The 20,468-nt window shown below is 39.4% G+C and overlaps 1 protein-coding gene across 1 annotated transcript in view; it reads right to left on the reverse strand.

Moving 5' to 3' along the window:
* Window positions 1-346: 346 nt before the first annotated feature.
* LOC131436943 (uncharacterized) overlaps window positions 347-20,468 on the reverse strand; it is a 43,323-nt gene continuing 23,201 nt past the window's right edge. The window contains exons 2-3 of the mRNA XM_058605945.1: window positions 1,066-1,668; window positions 347-1,005 (exon numbers count right to left, since the gene is read on the reverse strand). Coding sequence (XP_058461928.1) covers window positions 663-1,005; window positions 1,066-1,668 — 946 coding nt within the window. The 3' untranslated portion in view covers window positions 347-662. The remainder of the gene's footprint in view (window positions 1,006-1,065; window positions 1,669-20,468) is intronic.

A 20,468-nucleotide genomic window follows, 5' to 3' on the forward strand; every position in this document is an offset into this window, starting at 1 on the left:
AACCATAAGGCATTCGGATTGTTATTTGGGGAGGGAACCTATCGTTTCAATTGTGGCTTCCATTTCCACCATTGCATTGTTACTAGTGTTCATTTGGGCGACGTAGCCTAGGAAAAACATACCAAGGAAAAACATACCAACCTTTCCGTGTACTTTTTTTTTTTTCCAAAATCAGCTTCAAAAGATGGAGTATTGTATAAATGAATCAAAAAGTTTCGTATAAGGTAACTAACAATACGTTTATTCTAGAACTGTGAATCTCGGAATAAAGTTGTGACCGCGTAGGAAAACTGTCTCAAATGATGGTATGATTGTTTGCCCAAAGCAAAACAAACCCTTGTACGAATAAATAATAAAATTAAACTTTTATTCAAACCATATTAGTATCTAAATATTAACAAAATGGTCACCCCCGTGAATGCAGCTGTACGGAAAAGGTCCCCGGCGGGGACGATTCCGAGAGGTCGAGGTGAAACGTAGAACAAACAAAAGAGTTAAATTGACAAAGAAAGCACTGATATACAATCAGAAGACATAGAGTGATAGTGTCACAGTAATGGCAAAAGACCTCAAACTTTGCTCTTCCTAATCCCTAAAACCTACTGTAGTAGTACTGCTATGCCTAGAGCTACGCCTGGAACCCCCAATTGACCATTTGGGTTCTACTTCCGCTCGTAGCTACCATAATCTTCGTCCTCATCGTAACGTTGGGTGGTTGGTGCGTAGCTCGGCCTTCTCTGCTGCAGTGAAATGTTGATTTCCTCTGGATTGCGGAACGCACTCTGATGAGTTGGGCTCGGGGAGGACACTATCCGGTAGGACGGTGTCGTGGGGCTGTTGTACACCGGTTGCTTCCGAATGGTTTGCTGCTGGGGAACATGATAGGACTGGGGCTTCGACTGTTGTACTGGTTGACGACGTTCCTCATGATTCCGCTGCTGACGTTCGTAATCGTAGTGACGTTCGTCCACGTAGAAGTTCTCCGGATAGTATCGCTCCGAGTATCTAAAAGTGGCAATAATTAGTTCACGATTGACGATTGGTTAGCGTATTGGAATCAAATACCTCAGAGTAACATTGGGTTTTGTCATGTGTTCCTCCATGTTCAGTGGTTTGTAGAGATAGTCATTGACGAAGTGATACTTGGACGACTGCTCGCAGATGTTATCATTGGACGGTGGCATACAGATTAGATGCACCTGGTGGAAAGTGAATCCTTCCGGACAAATCCACGAGTGTTTCTGGTTTTCCTGGCAATAGTGGAACACTTCACAGGCTAAACTTTCGTCCGCATAGTATCCGGTTGTTCGTCCCGTGCAGTGGAAATCCGATTTCTCCAACAGTAGTGACAATCGATCGGGTTCTTCTTCGGCTTCGAGTTCTTCACTCGAGTAACCGGCCGGTTTTTTGTTAGTTTTGCTGTTCTGCTGAGCATGATGCTGACGACGATTGTAAACCTGCTGAGGTTCTTCCTCTTCCTCTTCTTCGGAACTGTACTGGGCCGAGTAGGACGGACGCGCCCGGTACGCTACGTTTCCGCTGGCCGCTGGTGACGCATCCGATGTGTCCTCCTCCGAACTGTGCACATTGCTGACCGTTTGGGCCTTGTACTGCTGCTGGGCAGATACGACACAGATGAGTATTGCCCCACAAAGTAGCTGTGGTAGTCTGTTTGGAAGAGAATTGGAACATTTGTAAGTTGAAGTCATTGAACCAGGATCAGTTTTATTTCAGAATCAGGAAATTTCAAATATTCATGTCTTGTTTTAAAGTTCACAGAATCGTATTTCGCTCACAACGGGTACCGATCCTGTTGCAAAACACATCAAATCAATTATGACACTCTTCGGAGCTCAGCGTTTTCCACACGGAACCACCGAAATTAGCTCTGCGCCTAATTCGTATTACTGTTTTTGAATTAGTTGATTTTAACAACAAAATTTCCAAAATAACTATAAAATTAGTTAAAATTTAGGATTTACTGTGCTGAAAAAAACTCTTATTTTTAGAGAAAGTGTTTAGTTGGCGAATATTCTGGACACAAACCAGCAATATTTCAATCCAACACGAAATTCTCATTGACAACTAATTTCGTTATTAAAATCAGAAACTGTGATTCTATTTATCTATCACCGTCATTACTGAAGGACAGCAGTGTCAAAGCAAAACAATCCATTAAAAAGCTAAAAGGGACAGTCTTGTTGAAACTGCTCGCAAATTGTTTAGATGTTTTTCGCATGTGTTACGATATATCCCTATATAATTTTCTAAACCGATATGTAAAAATGACGTAAACTGTTAGTGGAAAGTGTATTTATTCAGAATTTGTGCGCAGTTAAAGCGATTGTGGGTAATAATGTTTTTACGCGAAACAGTGAAGTGAGTTTCGAATGTTGCACTCTAATTGTACACGTCAAATGATGTTTTTTTGTATCTTCTCATTCCGGGCTACGCCGTCCGGTGTACTACTTGTATTCGATTTTTGTTTTCCGAGTGCTCAAAGTTTTCAGTGAGAGAGTCGATTTTGCGAAGTCGAATGAAGAAAACAGCGATTTAGAAGTAAAATTTTCAAAAAGAAGTTTATGTTTCGCTTATGTCTTTTTCTCCAATACAACATCGTATTTATACCTGCAAATATAGAAAAGATAACCGCGACTGAAATTTTTTTCGGTAGTAGTGTGCCATCTAGTGGCTAGTAGTCATTACGGTGTTAACGAGCGCCATATAGCTGCTAATTGCAGAAACCAATTCAACCATTTATGTTGGTTGAAAACAACACTTTAATTCTCTAATTCAACTAAAAAATTAGTTGAATGGATATGAAGCGGATTGGAATGGATTGGTGAATTCAACTAAAAAAATAGCCATTTCAACAAATATTTTATTATTATTAAGAGAATTAGAATTAAGAAATCTAAATTAGCAAAAGTAAGATTTTTTTAGTTGTCTCAAAAAATAACTAACTAAAATCTGAAAATCAACTAATTTTTTCGCCAAAATGCTAATTTCGGTCTTTCCGTGCATTTATCTGCCAACCGAACCGATAACCTTTTGAATCTTCCACCATTAGAGTGAGTAGCGAAAACCTTCATCATTCCTGTGGTTACTCCACTTGGAGTTGGAGACGTGAAGTTGCAGATCTTGTTATGATTAAACGAGCCGAAAGAGGTTAATGCAGTCACGATTTATGTTCACAAATGCCCAGGCTCCGGTCCGGTAAAGAAGATTCGCATTTCAATCAAAACGTTTAATGTTTAGAAAACGATTTAGTTTATTATTAGAAACCTGTCATGGTAATAACAGTTTCAATTGTGTTCATGGACGGTTGTAAAACGAAGGACTCTGATATATGCATGTGGAATAAAAAAAACTGTTTCAATCCGCCTTGTGGCTTTCTCATGAAATTCTTTATCTCCTATAAATTACAGCAAAAATAATCAAAATACTACAAATTTAAAAAAAAATATAACCTAGTTTTGAAGACTTCTTTTGCATAATACTACTACATTTGAATTTAAGTTAGTGAAAATCGATTCAACTTTATTGGAGAAAATGAAGTGAGCTCCATTTTAACCACAATTTTCGGAATTTCCGGAACCGAAAACTGGATACCGGTATAGTGAAATTCGGATCATTGGAGCATCAGATAATATGAACTATAAATTGAAAGTTGTTAGCCCAGTTCAAAAGAAATTCCCAAATTTTATGCACCTTCAATTTAAATGGTGGTTTTAAATAAAAGGACCGGTCAAGTATAATTAAAAACAGTTCATTTGGTCATAAACTAACATGACCTACAAATTGGAACAGTTTCGAGCACATTATTTTACGATATTCTAGGACAGTTTGAAATTTTGAAAACTTATCACCTTGTAATGTTAGAACAGGAAGTCGAACTTGGATATTTTTATGGGACTATCATACCTGAGAATTTGAGTTTGATTTTATGAAAATCTCATATGAGTTCATTTGGTCCTAGATCTGAGAACTAAAGAAATTTATTAGTCAATTTAAAGTATTTGCTATTCATCACCTGTTTATTTATGAATAAAAGACGGGTGGGTAATGTCAGAGACATTACCGGATGACGTGAATGCGAATAAAATAAATGGTTCAGTTTCTTTGATATTAAGGAATCTGAATTTTGGACCTTGGTTTCTGGAACCAAATTTTGAAGCCGACTGCTAGAACTGAATTTTGAATCTGAATTCTCAATTTTGATTAGTAATGTACTCTGGACCTAGATTCTACAGCTCAGTGTTAGCTACGGAATTCCGGTTCAGGATTCAGTTCTAAAATTCGGATCCCGAACTCAGCTCCGAAATTCAAATTAATTCAGTTCAAAAATCTTCAGATTCTATTTCCTGATTTCAGTTATTCTTCTAGATTGTAGAACTGAATTCTTGAACCAAATTATAATCCTGCACTGAACTGAATTTTGAACATGGATTTTGGAGTGTATTTTTGAACTGAATTCTGTAAATACAATTGAATTTTGAATCTGAATTATGATTCTAGATTTCGGTCTTAAGTTCCAGAACTTCAGGTTCAGAACTCAGTTTAAGGATTCTGATACTGAATTCTGAACTCCGGACAGAAACTTTGAAACTGAATTCTGGTCTGATACGCATCTTCAGTTTCAAGATTCAGATCTAAGCCCAGAATTCATTTCTGAAATTTAATTCCAACGCCCAGGTCTAGAATCGAGACCATGATCTCAGTTACAGAATCCAGGCGCAGAATCAAGTTCTAAAATTCGGTTTCAGCTACAGATTCAGAATTCTGGAACTGGATTCTGGTCTTAGATTCTGGACGAGGAATTAAAGTTAAAATCTGGATTATGGAAATGAAAAAGAAAATCTGGTCTTAGATTCTGATTCTGAAATCCATAAGTGAGCTCTAGAACTGGAATTCGAACTGAGCTTTAGAACTGTTGTTCGAACTGAGCTTTAGAACTGTTGTTACCACATGCTACTGAAAATTCTATCACACATTGCTAATCACATCTCCAATAACGTGGAGAGAAAATTATGTTAAATGGAACAAAAGGATCACGATCGAAAACTTATCACTAACCCATATAATAAGCTCTTGAAAGGCACTCCATAGTAAAGTGATTTTCTAATTAGAATCTATAAGATTGTAAACCTTCACTAAACTAGTTATTTCTACTTCCGATTTGCATATTTCAAAAAATAAGTGATTTTAAAAGTTCTTTAGATAACATTTAGAGCCCTTCGAAGGGCTAATTTTGTAGACTGTCCCCCATCTTTGTTAACTTTTCATTGTATTTTTCTCCAATGCAAACGACCAGTAGCTAGATGACGCAATCGCCCTTGTTTGAAGTGAATCTCACACTGCAAACGATGCACAAAAAAACCGTCACGCAGCAGAACTGAATGCTTAATTCTGCATCTAGAACTAAATTCTTAAATTTAATTTAGAAGCTGAATTTTCGATACTGGAACTGAAACTGAACTGTGGACCTCAACCAACCGAAATGATGCACTTGCTTCATTTCCTGTTCAGTCAACTGCGGTAACGCAGAAATGAAATGTTGCTTACTACATCAAAATCGTCGGCTCGGGTAAGAGAAAGGCAAACACGCGTCATAAGTTTTCTTCTTTCATACTCGTTGATACCAAACATTTCAGAAAAGTTTACTTTTGAATAGTTTGTGATTATGTCATACAATTGAAAATGTTATCATAAATTGATGATCATATTTCAGATGGGATGTAGCGAAAATGATGTTGATACGTTAGATACAACAAGAGATATTCAAGATCAAAAACTTATCACTCTCTCAGAGAGTAAATTTTCAAAAGGCGCCCCATAGTAATGTAAGTCGTAATCTCGACAAAACGGGTGGATAATTTCAGAGACATAAATAGAAGACGCGAATACTAATAAAACTGACATGCTTCTTTCACATTTCCGAATATACATAATCATCATCAATTACAGAGTATTAGTTAATCAACTGTGTAAATTTTGCAACTTTTACTGTTTCACTTTCAGAGTTGTAACGGTGTATCTATACTAAAGTATGTCTATTGAAGGCAAACATACTCTACCTCACACCTTAAAACAATACAACAATACAACAAACAATGACTTAGTTGTTTTTGTAGGTTTTTCGTCAGCGAAGGAAAACTTCCAATAATTGGGGATATTTCAGTATTTTTTGCTACACATTATTTATCTATTCAAACATGCATGAACTGGAAATGAATTTAAAAACTGTTCAGTAACAACATTTAGGTTCGAAATCCAGATCAATGAATTTCATTAATTTAGTTGTAGAGTTTCTTGAACTGAACTTATTTTCAGTATTTAGATTACGAATTTAATTCTAGAACTGAATTCTGAACTTGAATTCCGAATTTGAGGAATTGAACTCAGTTTAAAAATCTAGTTCCAGAACCCAAGCTCGGAATTCAATTCCAGTATGCAGGTTCTGAATTCTGAACCTAAGTTCTAAAAATGAATTCTGAAACTAAATTTAGGAATTAACTTCTGAAACTGAATTCAGAAAAATAATTCCGAAAGTTTATTCAGGAAATAAATTATAGTTCAGAAGTCAGTTCCAAACTACTGCTTTGGAGTTCAGATATGAAATGTTATTTTAGAATCCAGATCTAGATTTCATATCCTCAATATTGTTCCAGAATTATGATGTTAAATTACTGAATCAGAATTCTGGGTATGGATTCCTAGCTTGAATTAAAGCTCTAAATTCAGTTTCAAAATCTAGTCAAGGAAGCAGTTCCAAAAATCTAGTTCCAGAATCTAGAATTAGCACTCAATTGCAGAGTCTACGTTTTCACTTTTGAACCTGTATTCTGAAACTGGATTCTAAGAATAAATTTTAAGCCTTAAATTAAGTTTCAAATTCCTTAAACCATATATTAAGGTCTGAGGACAGAGGGTCACGTGTTGAGTTTTAAATCGACCACGTGGCTCGCTAAATTCCCCCCATTGTTTTACTCTTGTACTCTCTCGTATATGAGCAAACTGTACCGGGTTGCCAGCATACATTTTATTATTTTGACGAGAAGTTTTATCACATTAATCTATCGTATGGGTAGGACATTACATGGATTCCAATGAACAATGAAAAAATATTCAACTTTCACAAAGATTGAATGTCTGTGTGTTTGGCAGCCTTGTCGAGCCAATTTTATTTCTCTCTCCTTTTTCAGAATGCTATCAGGAAACCAAAGCGGAAAAAAATGGCGGATGCATTGAAACTGACTTTGTTTCACAGAAAAATTCAAGACTTAATTTTTTTTTTTCGCGATAACATATATGTTTTTATGTACTAATCGCATCTAAAATAAATTATCTAGACTTTGTCACGGTAGATTTATGATACAAGCCTTCAAAGCCGAGATATTCGATGAACAATTAGAGGTATGTATTTCCGAGCGTTCCAATTTTCAGCAGCAGCTGAATCATTCTGAAAATTTCACAGAATATTCTCAACTAAATTTCGAAGACATTGTCAGGTTGGTTTTTCTATATTCTGCACCGTTTCCAAGAAAATTTAATTTGAAACGGGAAAATAGCGAAAAACCTACCACTTTACGGTACTGTCCTCAGCCCTTAAGTTGAAAATTTAATCATAAATTTCTGATCATATTTCTGATGGCATGGAGAAAGAATTATGTTGCAGCGTTTAGTACAACTTGAGATATTCATGATTAAGTTCTAGCCATTCTTCCTCAGGGAAATTTTCAAGAAACGCCGTACAGTTAAGTAAGACGTATTCACGTCAATAATACACTGAAAAAATGACGTATTCACGTCAATAATACACTGAAACCGCATAACTCTGAAACTTCGCATAAAAAAACCGCATAACTCTGAAAATTCGCATAAGAAAAGTCGCATAAAAAAAACAGCATAAAAAAAGACCGCATAAAAAAGACCATAGTGTACTCTGGAAATTGACATTTCCATTCAAAGCACCAGAAGATGGATCTGAATAAAAATCTGGGTATTCTTATGGTATCTGAAGAGATCACTCAGTTAAATCTAAGATTGTGAAAATCGGTTGTGATCTTCGAAAAAAGCTACTCTCCGAGAAGATTGAGTGACAATATTTGTCATACACACATATTGCCATTTGCAAAATTCGTCGAGCTGAATCGAATGAAGTATGATATTCGGCTCTTTGGGCCCGGTTGAAAAGTCAGGAGAGTAGGAAGATGGGGAGAGGGGCAAAGCGGAGATATTTTTGGTAAATTAATGTTTTCACTTTTTAAACGAAATATTTATTGCGTATAAAAATTTCCATAGTCTTTAAAGACTTATAACCCTACCAAAAACATTTTATAGATGGGTGATAGAATTTTCATTTTTCGTACCGAGCTTGAGTGGACTTTTTCCGGTTTCGTACCCGAATATTGATATTTCTAATTTCCATCAAGAGATTCATGTCGTCTGCAGATATGCATAAGCGCAGTATGCAGTGCCGTTATGTATGATTTGAGCCATTGTAATAGTCTGTGTTCTATCCCTGTCGAATATATATATTGGTATGTTGATAAAGCGAAAGTTTCGACTTGGGTGTCAGAATCCATTATATCCAGGGAGAAAGTTATAAATTCTAAACGATTTGTTGTGGTTGAGCGACCTTAAAAAAATCCATTCTGTTTGTTTGTTATTACATTTGTAGGAAAAGTTTTTCGTTTACAATTTTTTCAAATAATTTAAGAATGGCTATTCCACTGTAGTTTCGGATATAAGATTTCGAAACAGATTTGAAAATTGGAACATAAAAAGCTGATTTCTATGTTTCGGAAAAAATGTATTTTTTTAATAATAAGTTGACAAGTTTTTGTAGTGGTTCTAAGAGTTCTTCTGCAAGATTTTTTAGGAATTTATGTTGTATTCTGTCAGGTACAGGTCTTTTTGAGGCTTCTTGGTTTTTCAGTGCAGTCAAAATGATATTTAACAGAATTGGGATTTAAAAACTCTGTTATGAATAAAAAGAATTCACGGTCAGATTCAGAAGAAGATGTATATACCTCATAAAAAAATAGCAAATTGGCAGATATCAATGTTCTTCTTTTCTACATGCCCATCGAGATGCATTTGAGGTGGGAAATTGTAGCTTTTTAGTTTCGTGTTGATGTAGTTGAAAAAGTTTTTTGGACATGGTTTTATTCCGTCTTCAATTTTGCAGTTATCTTGTTCGTGTACTTCATTAATGACAATTTTAAGTTGATTGCAAAAAGCTAATCAATTTTACAGATTAGCCTCAATTTTATTTTGTTTTTAAATGTCATGTGCTTTCTGTTTTTTTTTTATTTTTCAGGTGTTTGAGTTGTAGAATTACTGGAGTCACGTATTACTAGCGCCGGAAGAGAATTTTTATTTTCGTTTTTATTGACACAAAACCTACTGCGATACACAACTAAACAATGTGTAAAGGCTTAATAAAAGCCGTTATCAGTTTTTAGACGTGCACAATATCACTTAGAAAAACAGAGCACCAGTCTATTTAACTTAAGTTCAAAAGTACCATATTTTGTTTAGATTCGCTTCACACACAGAATGAACTATGATAGATGGCAGTACCGCTGCTTCCATGACGCGAATTGTCAATCCAAGGTAACTTTAAAAAGCCACGATAAACAAACTCGGTGCAACTGCATTCGTCATGGCTAGCTTCGATCAAACCCAACTGGACCAAGAATCGCATTTAACTCTCACGCGACGAATACGACATGCAATGCTGACACTTCACCTTCGGGATGCAGTGTGCGGTGCGGCACCTACTCGAAAGATGGCTACTTATCGTTTAGCTGCTTCTGGTGTTGCTGCAATTATGCTCCTCCTCCGCCTCGCTTAATACTCGCTAATGCTAACGACTTATTTGTTTTCGTATAGTTCTTCGCCCTTACTTACACTCTATCACCTCGTCGCGTCAGCAAAATAGCTCTTAAGAAGTTAGTAAAGGTCTCATAATCGTAATTTAACTGGTGTGCATGAGCGTATTCGATAGCTTCGTTGGAACTAAGATCCGTGGGAGAATTCCAATGCCCGAAAAAAAACTGGTACTGAAAACAGAACAAGTTCGTCACTTGCTGATCTCGATCGAAATCTTTCTTCTGCTGTTTTGAAACTGCCACCACAGGGTGATGCTTCGGTTGTAAGTCATTACCCTCTCAGCAGGCCGTTCAATTTTGTTGGTTTTTGAGCGCTTGTTGAACGATATATTGCACGAAATATTCGTTCAATTTGCTGGAACGGTTTGTTGTTGTTTTTTCTCTTGCAAAAATAGTGTGAAAATTAAGTGTTACCTTTACATAGAAAGAAAATTTGTTGTTATTCTACGTGAAGTAGAAGTATTGTGCAGGTATGTATTGTTAGTTTAAATAAATAAGTGGAAAAAACTTCAGAAATTCTGCAGTAAAACTAGTCCAACGGGGCTCCAACTCCTCATATTAAAAATGGCTCAACAATGGACCTTTGTCTGCCGGGTTTGTTGAACGAAAAAAATGGCATTCGGTTCAACGGTCTGTTTCAAAATCGGCAAAAGAAGGTCCCGTGTTGGCCTCCCGTTGAACGATTGATTGGACTTTCATTGGACCAATGATCCAACGTATTGGACCAATGAAGGACCACCATTGAACGTTTTTTTCTAAGTGGGTAGTTTCAAACAACCGGTACACGAGTTTCGCGATTTATGCAGCATGGGCCCAACACTGGTTCTATACGGATCGAGCGGGCTCTGTATGGCGTTGGCAGCAAGGTTGATCGAGCGAAAAAAGTGGTTGAAATCGTTTATTATGTAACATTGGCAACCAATAAAATATATGCTTCTGCAGGGCACCGTGGTAGGAATATCGTTATTGTTCGCAATCTTCACTCGCTTGACCGTATGAAAAATCGAACGACTTTTGGCCGGTGAACTGGCCACAGGGTCACTGCACTCGTCAGGTTTCATTCTCTTTCATCGACATGACATGCTGCGTTTCTACTGACAGTAGGATTTATCGATTCAGATCGGAGTGCCATTAGTATTTCCTGGTGGTTGTTATTGTTATTAAATTGAATAGAGTCGAGCACACGACATGGTTTGGGCGATGTATTATTCAAACATACATAAAGACTAGTATCATTAGGTCGTTGGGATTCGAAAGAAAATATGAAATACTGTACTGAAACAATGCTATCGACCAAAATGATTTCCAAAAGTACATTTTGAGTAGGAGAATAAAGAGACATAAATAAACACATATCTAAGTGCTGGTGAGTTGGACGAATTTACCTAGTTCGGTACAAAATCGTTGGCTTCGTATCACTGCATCATTGGTTTCAGGTACTGGCACGATGCTAGATAGTGGCAAAATAACGCGTGATCTTCGGGGAACTAGAGGAAGGACAGCAGGAGCTTCTGATGGCATTTTTTTTATATGTCGTTATGTACGACTTGTTGAATGTGCCGCACCCACAGTTCGCCTGCAACACCTAGAACTTTTTGGTACCTTCTGCTATTGGAACATCTAGGCGGGACTTTCCGACAAAATACGCCAGGCCGGGGATTTTTTTTTTTTTTTCCAAATAAAATTTTTATTAGGCTCATTTGCTTTAGCTTAACGTGGCCGATTGTCTTGTTGTTAGGGAGAGAGAAAGGGATGCCGTATTACGGGGCGGCATACTCCCCAGTTAGTAAGGGGACATAGGGAGGGTGGGACCTACACAGTATTGAATTGAAATTTGAATACATCATTGGTTTGTGGCATACATCTTTTAGACACATTTTGCGTTCGATGAATCTTCATGTTTTTCAGCTTGTAGCAATGAAGAGATTATTCTGGATTGGGATGCTTCGTTGGTGTGTTCTGACGTTGATGTGACGTTTTTGGGTAGCTTCTAGAGTTGTGCAAAACAGCTCATTTTGGTGAGCAGCTCCGAACCGATCAGCTCACCAAAGTGAACCGATTCGATGTATCAGCTCATTAGCTCTTTTAGTTTGAACTGAAGGTTCATTTTGTGCGCCGTTTTTCTTATACACCAGTTTTCTTTCATATGTATGATCGAAGTTGAATCATTGATTTGCAATGATGCAATGAATGCAATGCGAATTAATTTATCTTCAATTGATGTCGACTAAATTGATTCTCTTCAAGAGCCGAAGATCCGTTCAGCTCGTAGCAAGTTCCCTTCGTCATAATGCGGTGAACTGGATAGCAAATGAGTGAGCTGGTGAGCTGCGGTTCTTTTGAAAAGAGCTGTGAGCTGTCACCTCACTTCAATGATTCGATTCACCGTAACAGCTCAGGAGCGAGTTGCCCATCTCTAGTAGCTTCCAGCAACTCAGTCAGTTCAAGGCAGGTGCATGCTCCGAAGCATCGTTTACACAGGCCATACTTCCAGCAACGTAAAGAAGAGTGGGGTAGAGCTGTAGACGAGAAAGAGATAGGGAGAGCACTAAATTTGAGCATTGATAGTTTTCAAGAAGTTATAGATGAGAGTCATATAAGGAAGATTTCGAGTTGCCAAGACGTCGCGGACTGGTACGAAGGGTGGTATACCTCGGGCCCGAAGGGAACCTATGAGTTGGGACCTGGCATCACAATACTCGACACATGTCCAAACAACATGTTCGATGTCATGATAACCCTCACCGCAAACGCAGACACCACTCTCAGCGAGCTCCACACGACGGAGATGCGCGCTGAACATATAATGATTAGACATGAGCCTTGACATTACACGAATAAAGTCTCGGCTCACGTCTAACCCCCGGAACCAAGCTTTCGTCGATACCTGTGGGATTATTGAGTGTAACCATCGTCCCAGAGTTCCACTATTCCATGTATTCTGCCAGCTAGCTAGAGTTTTCTGACGACAGCAACTGAAAAATTCATTGAAGCAGATTGGTCTTTCATAGATATCACCTTCTAGTGCGCCCACCTTGGCTAACGAGTCCGCCCTCTCATTGCCCCGTATGGAACAATGTGAGGGGACCCAAACCAAGGTAATCTGGTATGATTTTGCAGATAAAGCACTCAATTGTTCCCGTATTTTCCCCAGGAAATACGGTGAGTGCTTTCCAGGCTTCACTGAACGGAGAGCCTCAATGGAACTGAGACTGTCCGATACAATGAAGTAGTGATCTGTGGGCAGAGTGTCAATGATCTCAAGGGTATACTGAATTGCAGCTAGTTCTGCGACGTAAACTGAAGCTGGATCACTGAGTTTATAGGAAGCGGTGAAATTTACATTGAATATACCGAAGCCAGTGGACCCGTCTAGATATGATCCGTCAGTGTAAAACATTTTGTTACAGTCGACTTCTTTAAATTTATTATTAAAAATTTTTGGGATCTCTTGAGGGCGTACAGGATCCGGGATTCCACAAATTTCTTCTTTCATGGATGTGTCGAAAAACACAGTAGAATTAGAAGTATCCACAAAATGAACACGATTGGGAACAAACGAAGAAGGATTTATATTCTGAGCCATGTAGTCAAAATACAAGGACATAAAACGGGTTTGTGAATTAAGCTCGACGAGCTTTTCAAAGTTTTCTATCACCATCGGATTCAAAATGTCGCATCGGATTAGCAGTCGATATGAGAGATCCCAGAACCTGTTTTTCAACGGTAAGACGCCCGCCAGCACTTCAAGACTCATCGTATGGGTTGATTGCATGCAACCCAAGGCAATACGTAAACAACGATACTGAATTCTTTCCAGTTTAATGAAATGAATATTCGTAGCGGAGCGGAAACAGAAACATCCATATTCCATTACTGACAATATCGTCGTTTTGTACAACCTGATCAGGTCTCCTGGGTGAGAGCCCCACCAAGTTCCGGTTATTGTACGAAGGAAATTGATTCTCTGTAGGCATTTTCGTTTCAAATACCTAATGTGACATCCCCAGGTACCTTTGGAATCGAACCAGACCCCGAGATATTTAAATGTGAAAACCTGAGCTATGGTTTCACCCCCTAGTTGAAGCTGTAATTGCGCAGGTTCTCGCTTCCTTGAAAATACAACCAGCTCAGTTTTCTCCGTAGAGAACTCGATACCCATTTGAAAAGCCCATGTCGACAAGTTGTCGAGGGTATCTTGCAATGGTCCTTGGAGATCGGCAGCTTTGGGTCCTATAATAGACACAACACTGTCGTCGGCAAGTTGTCTTAGCGTGCAAGATGTGTTGATACATTCATCAATGTTATTTACGTAAAAGTTGTATAAAAGGGGGCTTAAGCATGAGCCCTGAGGAAGACCCATGTAACTGAATCGCTTTGTCGTCAAATCACCATGCTCAAAATGCATGTGTTTCTCGGACAATAGATTATATAAAAAGTTGTTCAAAACTGGTGAAAGACCATGCTGATGCAACTTCTCAGATAGAACGTTAATGGAAACTGAATCGAATGCCCCCTTGATGTCGAGGAAAACTGATGCCATTTGTTCTTTACGAGCAAATGCCATTTGAATTTCTGTTGAGAGCAACGCTAGACAATCGTTCGTTCCTTTGCCCCTGCGGAACCCAAATTGTGTACCTGAAAGCAATCCATTTGTTTCGACCCAATTGTCTAGACGGAAGAGAATCATTTTCTCCAACAATTTCCGAATACAGGAAAGCATAGCAATCGGCCGATACGAATTGTGATCGGAGGCTGGTTTTCCAGGTTTTTGAATAGTAATAACTCTCACTTCTCTCCATTCGTGTGGGACAATATTACCCTCGAGGAACTTGTTGAATAAATTCAACAAGCGCCTTTTGGCAGAGTCGGGCAGATTTTTCAACAAGTTGAATTTAATTCTGTCTAACCCCGGGGCTCTATTGTTACACGACAAGAGCGCAAGTGAGAACTCTACCATCGAAAACGGTGTTTCGTTTGTATTCAATGTCGCGACGCGGGATATCTTCTGTTCCGGAACAGAATCAGGACATACTTTCTTAGCGAAATCAAATATCCAGCGGTTAGAATATTCCTCGCTTTCGTTCGCGTGATTTCGATTGCGCATGCGACGGGCCGTATTCCAAAGAGTGCTCATTGCTGTTTCTCTCGTTAATCCGTCAACAAACCTTCGCCAGTAACCGCGTTTCTTAGCTTTAATCAGACTTTTCATTTGAAATTCTAACGCCGCGTATTTTCGATAATTATCTGGAGTTCCGTTCCTTCTAAACGAGATGAAGGCTGAAGCTTTTTTCGTTTTCAGCTCTGAGCACTCTTTGTCCCACCATGGGTTGGGAGAACGCATACTAGTTTGCGCGCTAGGTACTCGTTTCGTCTGAGCTTGAATTGCGGTGTCAAGAATCAAGCCAGCCAAAAATGTATACTCTTCCTCCGGAGGAAGCTCCTGTGATGTTTCTAGTTTCTCAGATATCGAGCTCGCGTAACGTTTCCAATCAATGTTTCGTGTGAAATCGTACGAAACATTGATTGTTTCCGATGGTCTTCCACGGTTGGTGATAGAAACTATGATCGGCAAGTGATCGCTACCGTGAGGATCACAGATTACCTTCCACTTGCAATCTAACTGTAGCGAAGTCGAGCAAAGGGATAAATCCAGCGCACTTGGTTGTGCTGGCGGTCTAGGGTTCCGTGTCATTTCTCCCGTGTTTAGAATTGTCAAATTGAAGTTGTCACACAGATCTTGGATTAACGAAGAACGATTATCATCATATAAGCAGCCCCATCCTGTACCATGCGAGTTAAAGTCCCCTAAAACCAGCCGCGGTGAAGGAAGAAGTTCTATGATGTCTGCAAGCCGACGATGCCCTATCGAGACTCTGGGAGGAATGTAGATAGAAGCTATACATAGATCTTTGCCTTTAATATTAATTTGGCAAGCAACAACTTCAATTCCCGGTGTCGAGGGGAGGTTAATACGATAAAATGAATAGCACTTTTTAATCCCTAAAAGTACCCCTCCATAAGAGTCTTCTCGGTCCAGGCGGATTATGTTAAAATTATGGAAGTCGAGGTTGATGTTAGAAGTAAGCCAAGTTTCACTCAAGGAGAATACATCGCAATTATGAGTATGTATTAAGTGTTTGAAAGAATCAAGTTTTGGGATGATACTTCTGCAATTCCACTGAAGCACAATGATCATATCTTCGATTCTCAGTGGTAAATTATCCATCAAAAGATACGATCGCTGCAAGGAGGGGCCATTGTTCAGTCAACTGTTTTAAAAATGTCCTTACTGTTGGCAGTAGAGCAGTTAGGAAGCTTTTCAGAGGATCAGTAATATTGAAGGCTGTTAATATCCAGTCCACGATATCAGAAAATTTCAATAATCCAGCGTTTGTTGGATTTTCTGGTTGTGCTTTGGGGTCATTCGGGTTTTTTGATGCCCCAGGAAGTGCTGGGTACTCCTTATCATCCCTAAGTTTTTTGAACCCAGGAGGTGTTTGCTTCGGTTTTGAGTCAGCACTTTTTGTTTCCGTTTGGTTCTTTTGTGACGAAGAGGACAGTCTGAGGCCTTTACGAGGAAGCTTGGGAGAAGCCAGATTTTGTCTTTTCCTGCTTCCTTCAACCTGTGTGTAGGAAGGTCCTTCGCCTGGGTCATCAGAGGTATCCTCTTCAACTGGCAAGATTGCAAACGGGTTCTCAGGGGTCGATGGAGTGGTTCTTTTTAAGATTTCCGCATAAGAACGTTTGGAACGTTCTTTCACGGATCGCTTCAATTTCTCCGCACGCTGTATGTACGTAGGGCACACCGAAAGATCATGAGGATTCTCCCCGCAGTAGCAACACTTTTCCACTGCTCTTCTGCAGAGATCGTCCTCATGGGCCTCTCCGCATTTGCCGCATCGCAGTTTGTTGCAACAATAGGTTGCCGTATGACCTAGCTGTTTGCAGCTTGTACAATGCATTACCCGCGGTACATACAGCCGAACAGGTAGACGAACTCCACTCACTACCAAATAATTTGGAAGTGCAGATCCGGCAAAAGTCACGCGAAATGAGTCCGATTGGTAAAATTTACCATCTATCGATTTGGAGTGCAATTGCTTGCACTCCAAAATTTTCACTGGTTGAAGGTCGGGGTTTTTGAAGCGGCCTACCCCGTCCTTCATCAGATCTTCGATTGTCAGACTTTCGTCACGGACCACACCGTCGATCTCCACCACATGAGACGGGACGTACACGCGGTACTCCTTCGTGAACAACTCGCTGGTAGCAATCTCGTTTGCTTGCTTCAGGTCGGACACAACAACGCGTAACTTGTTTGGCGAAACCTTATCTATTGTTTTTATTGCCGAGAAATGTTTTTCCAGGTCCCGAGCAATATTTAAAACTCTGAGAGACTTTAATTTGGGCCGGAAGTATACCACCCACGGACCCCTCGAGCCATCGTCCTGGTAAACTTTTTGGCGAGCAGGCAATATCTTAGAGGGAGATGGAGGCATCGGAGAGGGAGATGGCATTGGAGAGGGAGATGGTATCGGAGGGGGAGATGGCATAGGAGGGGTAGATGGCATCTCGGAAGCAAACTCAGCCTCTAAATGTTCTTCGTTCATTCGTTCAGCTTCGCCCTCCTCCGAGACACCCCCACTGTCATCAATATTCATATTTAAAGTGCGGGAGTAAAGAAGTCTCCCGCACTTGAAATGAGAAAGAAAGAAATAAAATGAAAAGAAAATATATGAATAGTAAAAGTTGAAAGAAAAAGTTTGAGAAAATACTTAACAGTATGTCACGGTAAGCTGTTAGGTGAGTTGCTCCTTCACTCCTTCGTTGTGCTTCAGCGTGACCTTGACTCAGGATTTGGCTGCTGCGATGCGGGTAGCAAACAATAGAAATAACTGCTGCCCGAGGATAGCACAATAGCGTCTACTGTCGATACCGATACAAAACCGGTGCACAGACAGAACTCACTTGCGGGGATGCTACTTTTTATCACTTTTATTTAATGCCTATACTACAGCCTCTGCTGTGATAGGCACCTTCGTCTTACCGATGTCGATTGTTAAAAAAAACGCGTGTGCTCACTTCGAACATTCGGTTACGAATGAGGCCGGGGATTTGCTTGGGGTCCACTTTAATGTTCGTCCAGTCATTCATTACAGTGCATTTCGGTTGCATCAATCACTCGTGGTATAGCTTCCTGGCACGAGATATTTTTTCCCACCGGCAGCTCGCCGCTCGTCCGAGTGGATCTCCAGAATTTGAATACGAACTGCCTCGCGATCCACCTGTGGGACGGGCCTACATTTTCCACGACTACGTCTCAAGTCCGAGCTTTTCTTGCTAGGAAGTTATTTCGATAGCAACTTGACATATTGTGACTAAGTTTTGAACTAGTATTTGTAAACATTACACTATAAACTAGTTTTTACGTTTCGTCTTCGACTCATCAGTGCATCAGCAGATTATGTTGAACTGCTGATGCAAAACCCCCGGATCAACATAATCCGCTGAGCAGACGTAAAGTTAATGCATTTTGCAAAACACTTGTTTGCGCCGAAGCGCTATGTCTAACCTGACGTGCCGAAAGAACGAAACAAATTCGACGGTATACTGACCGCTAACAAATTTTCGATCAGCAGTTCAACATAATCTGCTGATGCACTGATGAGTCGAAGACGAAACGTAAAAATTAGAAATAAGTCATGTGCACTTTGCACAAACTGGCTACCCACGAGGTACCAAACTCCTAAATGACGAAAATCTGTTAGCGGTCAGTATGCCGTCGAATTTGTTTCGTTCTTTCGGCACGTCAGGTTAGACATAGCGCTTCGGCGCAAACAAGTGTTTTGCAAAATGCATTAACTTTACGTCTGCTCAGCGGATTATGTTGATCCGGGGGTTTTGCATCAGCAGTTCAACATAATCTGCTGATGCACTGATGAGTCGAAGACGAAACGTAAAAACTAGAAATAAGTCATGTGCACTTTGTACAAACTGGCTACCCACGAGGTACCAAACCCCTATAAACTAGTTGAATGCAACATTTAATAAGTTTTTACCCATGTAATAAAAAGACTCATTTTTATCGAATACTGTCTTTAGTAGAAGATCAAGACCAAACAAGTTTAACGCCAAATTAGTCTCGAAAATGTTACGATAGGAGCAGTTTCCGAACACTAAGATACACTATAATACAAACCGAGAACTACTCAACTAGAGCAATATTGGTTCATTTCGATGGATGCCGCAGGGATATGACTGCCGATTGAAACACACATTTTTTGGCAAAACTCAACTTTATTCAACAACATAGTTTCCTTCAAGAGCAATTCCAATCATTTCAATTCTTCAGCTTCGAAATAAGCGTTTTTTTTCTGTGATGTCTTATTTGTAGGAGTAGCAAAGTTCTTTCCAAAAGCTTCTTTTTTTAGAGTTGAAAACAGATAGTAGTCGCTGAGGGCCATACCTGGTAAATATAGTAGGTACAGCAGCAATTCAAAACCTAATTTATGCAATTTTTCCGTGGTAGCGAGCAACACGCGTATTATCTTGGTGAAAGAGCATATGTTTTTTCTTCATTTGAAGTCGTTTCTCACCGACTCCGTTCTTCAAACGCATTAATTGACCAATGTAACGTTCGCTCTTGATAGTTCTCGATGAACATTAGAAATGGTCCCAAGTGCAAATGACAGTTTCTCTTGGTTTACTTTCTCTTTCAATTATTATGGCAAATTCCGGAAATTTCCAACAAATTCTACAGTGCATATCGAAAATTGATGGTTTTTGCTGTTATCCTATGTGAAGTGTTAGATGGAAAGATAGCTGATTGGACCGTAATACTCGAAAGAGAAAGTAAACAAAGAGAAACTGTCATTTGCACTTAGGACCTTTTCTCGTGTTTGTCTTCAGTTACCCCTTTAAAGGTAGTCGATGAACAAAATTCTGTGAGCATTCCATACTAAAGCGACCCACATTTGTTTTTTGGCCGCTTTGGATGGTTCTCACTGACTGCAGTCCACTCGGCTGATGACCGTTTTGACTCCAGAGTGATGGATCCTGGTTTCGTCCATTGTCACATATCGCTTTCAAAACCACCAACCACCGTCAATAATTCCTGTTATTAAGCTTTGGAACGATACTGTCAAAAATGTGCCTTCCAAACAAACAGCTTTCGTCACTCTGCACAGCAATAATAAAAAAAACTCACTACGGATGTGAGGCGACTACGATGTAATATCACAACAATTTCAGTGTCGTTCTAAGGGTTGTACACAAAAATATGCATGATCTCCACAATTAGAATCGTATTCCTACTGGATTCAGTCAAGCTGATGTATGATTTATCTGCAATATTTCTAGAAAACAAAAAGTTATCGCATTTGATGTTCAGTACGTCTAAATTTCTTTCACGTCGATTGTGAATCATATCGAGGTTGTAACCATTTTTTTTTCTACTGTATGGTTTAATCCGACAAACCATGGCACATACTGCACACGCGATTTCCTTCGTCAGCCAATTAAATCAACTGTCATTTCCCGGTGACAGGTAGCGAAAAATTTCCGACG

This window comes from Malaya genurostris, chromosome 3, assembly GCF_030247185.1.
Source record: "Malaya genurostris strain Urasoe2022 chromosome 3, Malgen_1.1, whole genome shotgun sequence".
In the NCBI taxonomy this organism is placed as follows: domain Eukaryota; kingdom Metazoa; phylum Arthropoda; class Insecta; order Diptera; family Culicidae; genus Malaya; species Malaya genurostris.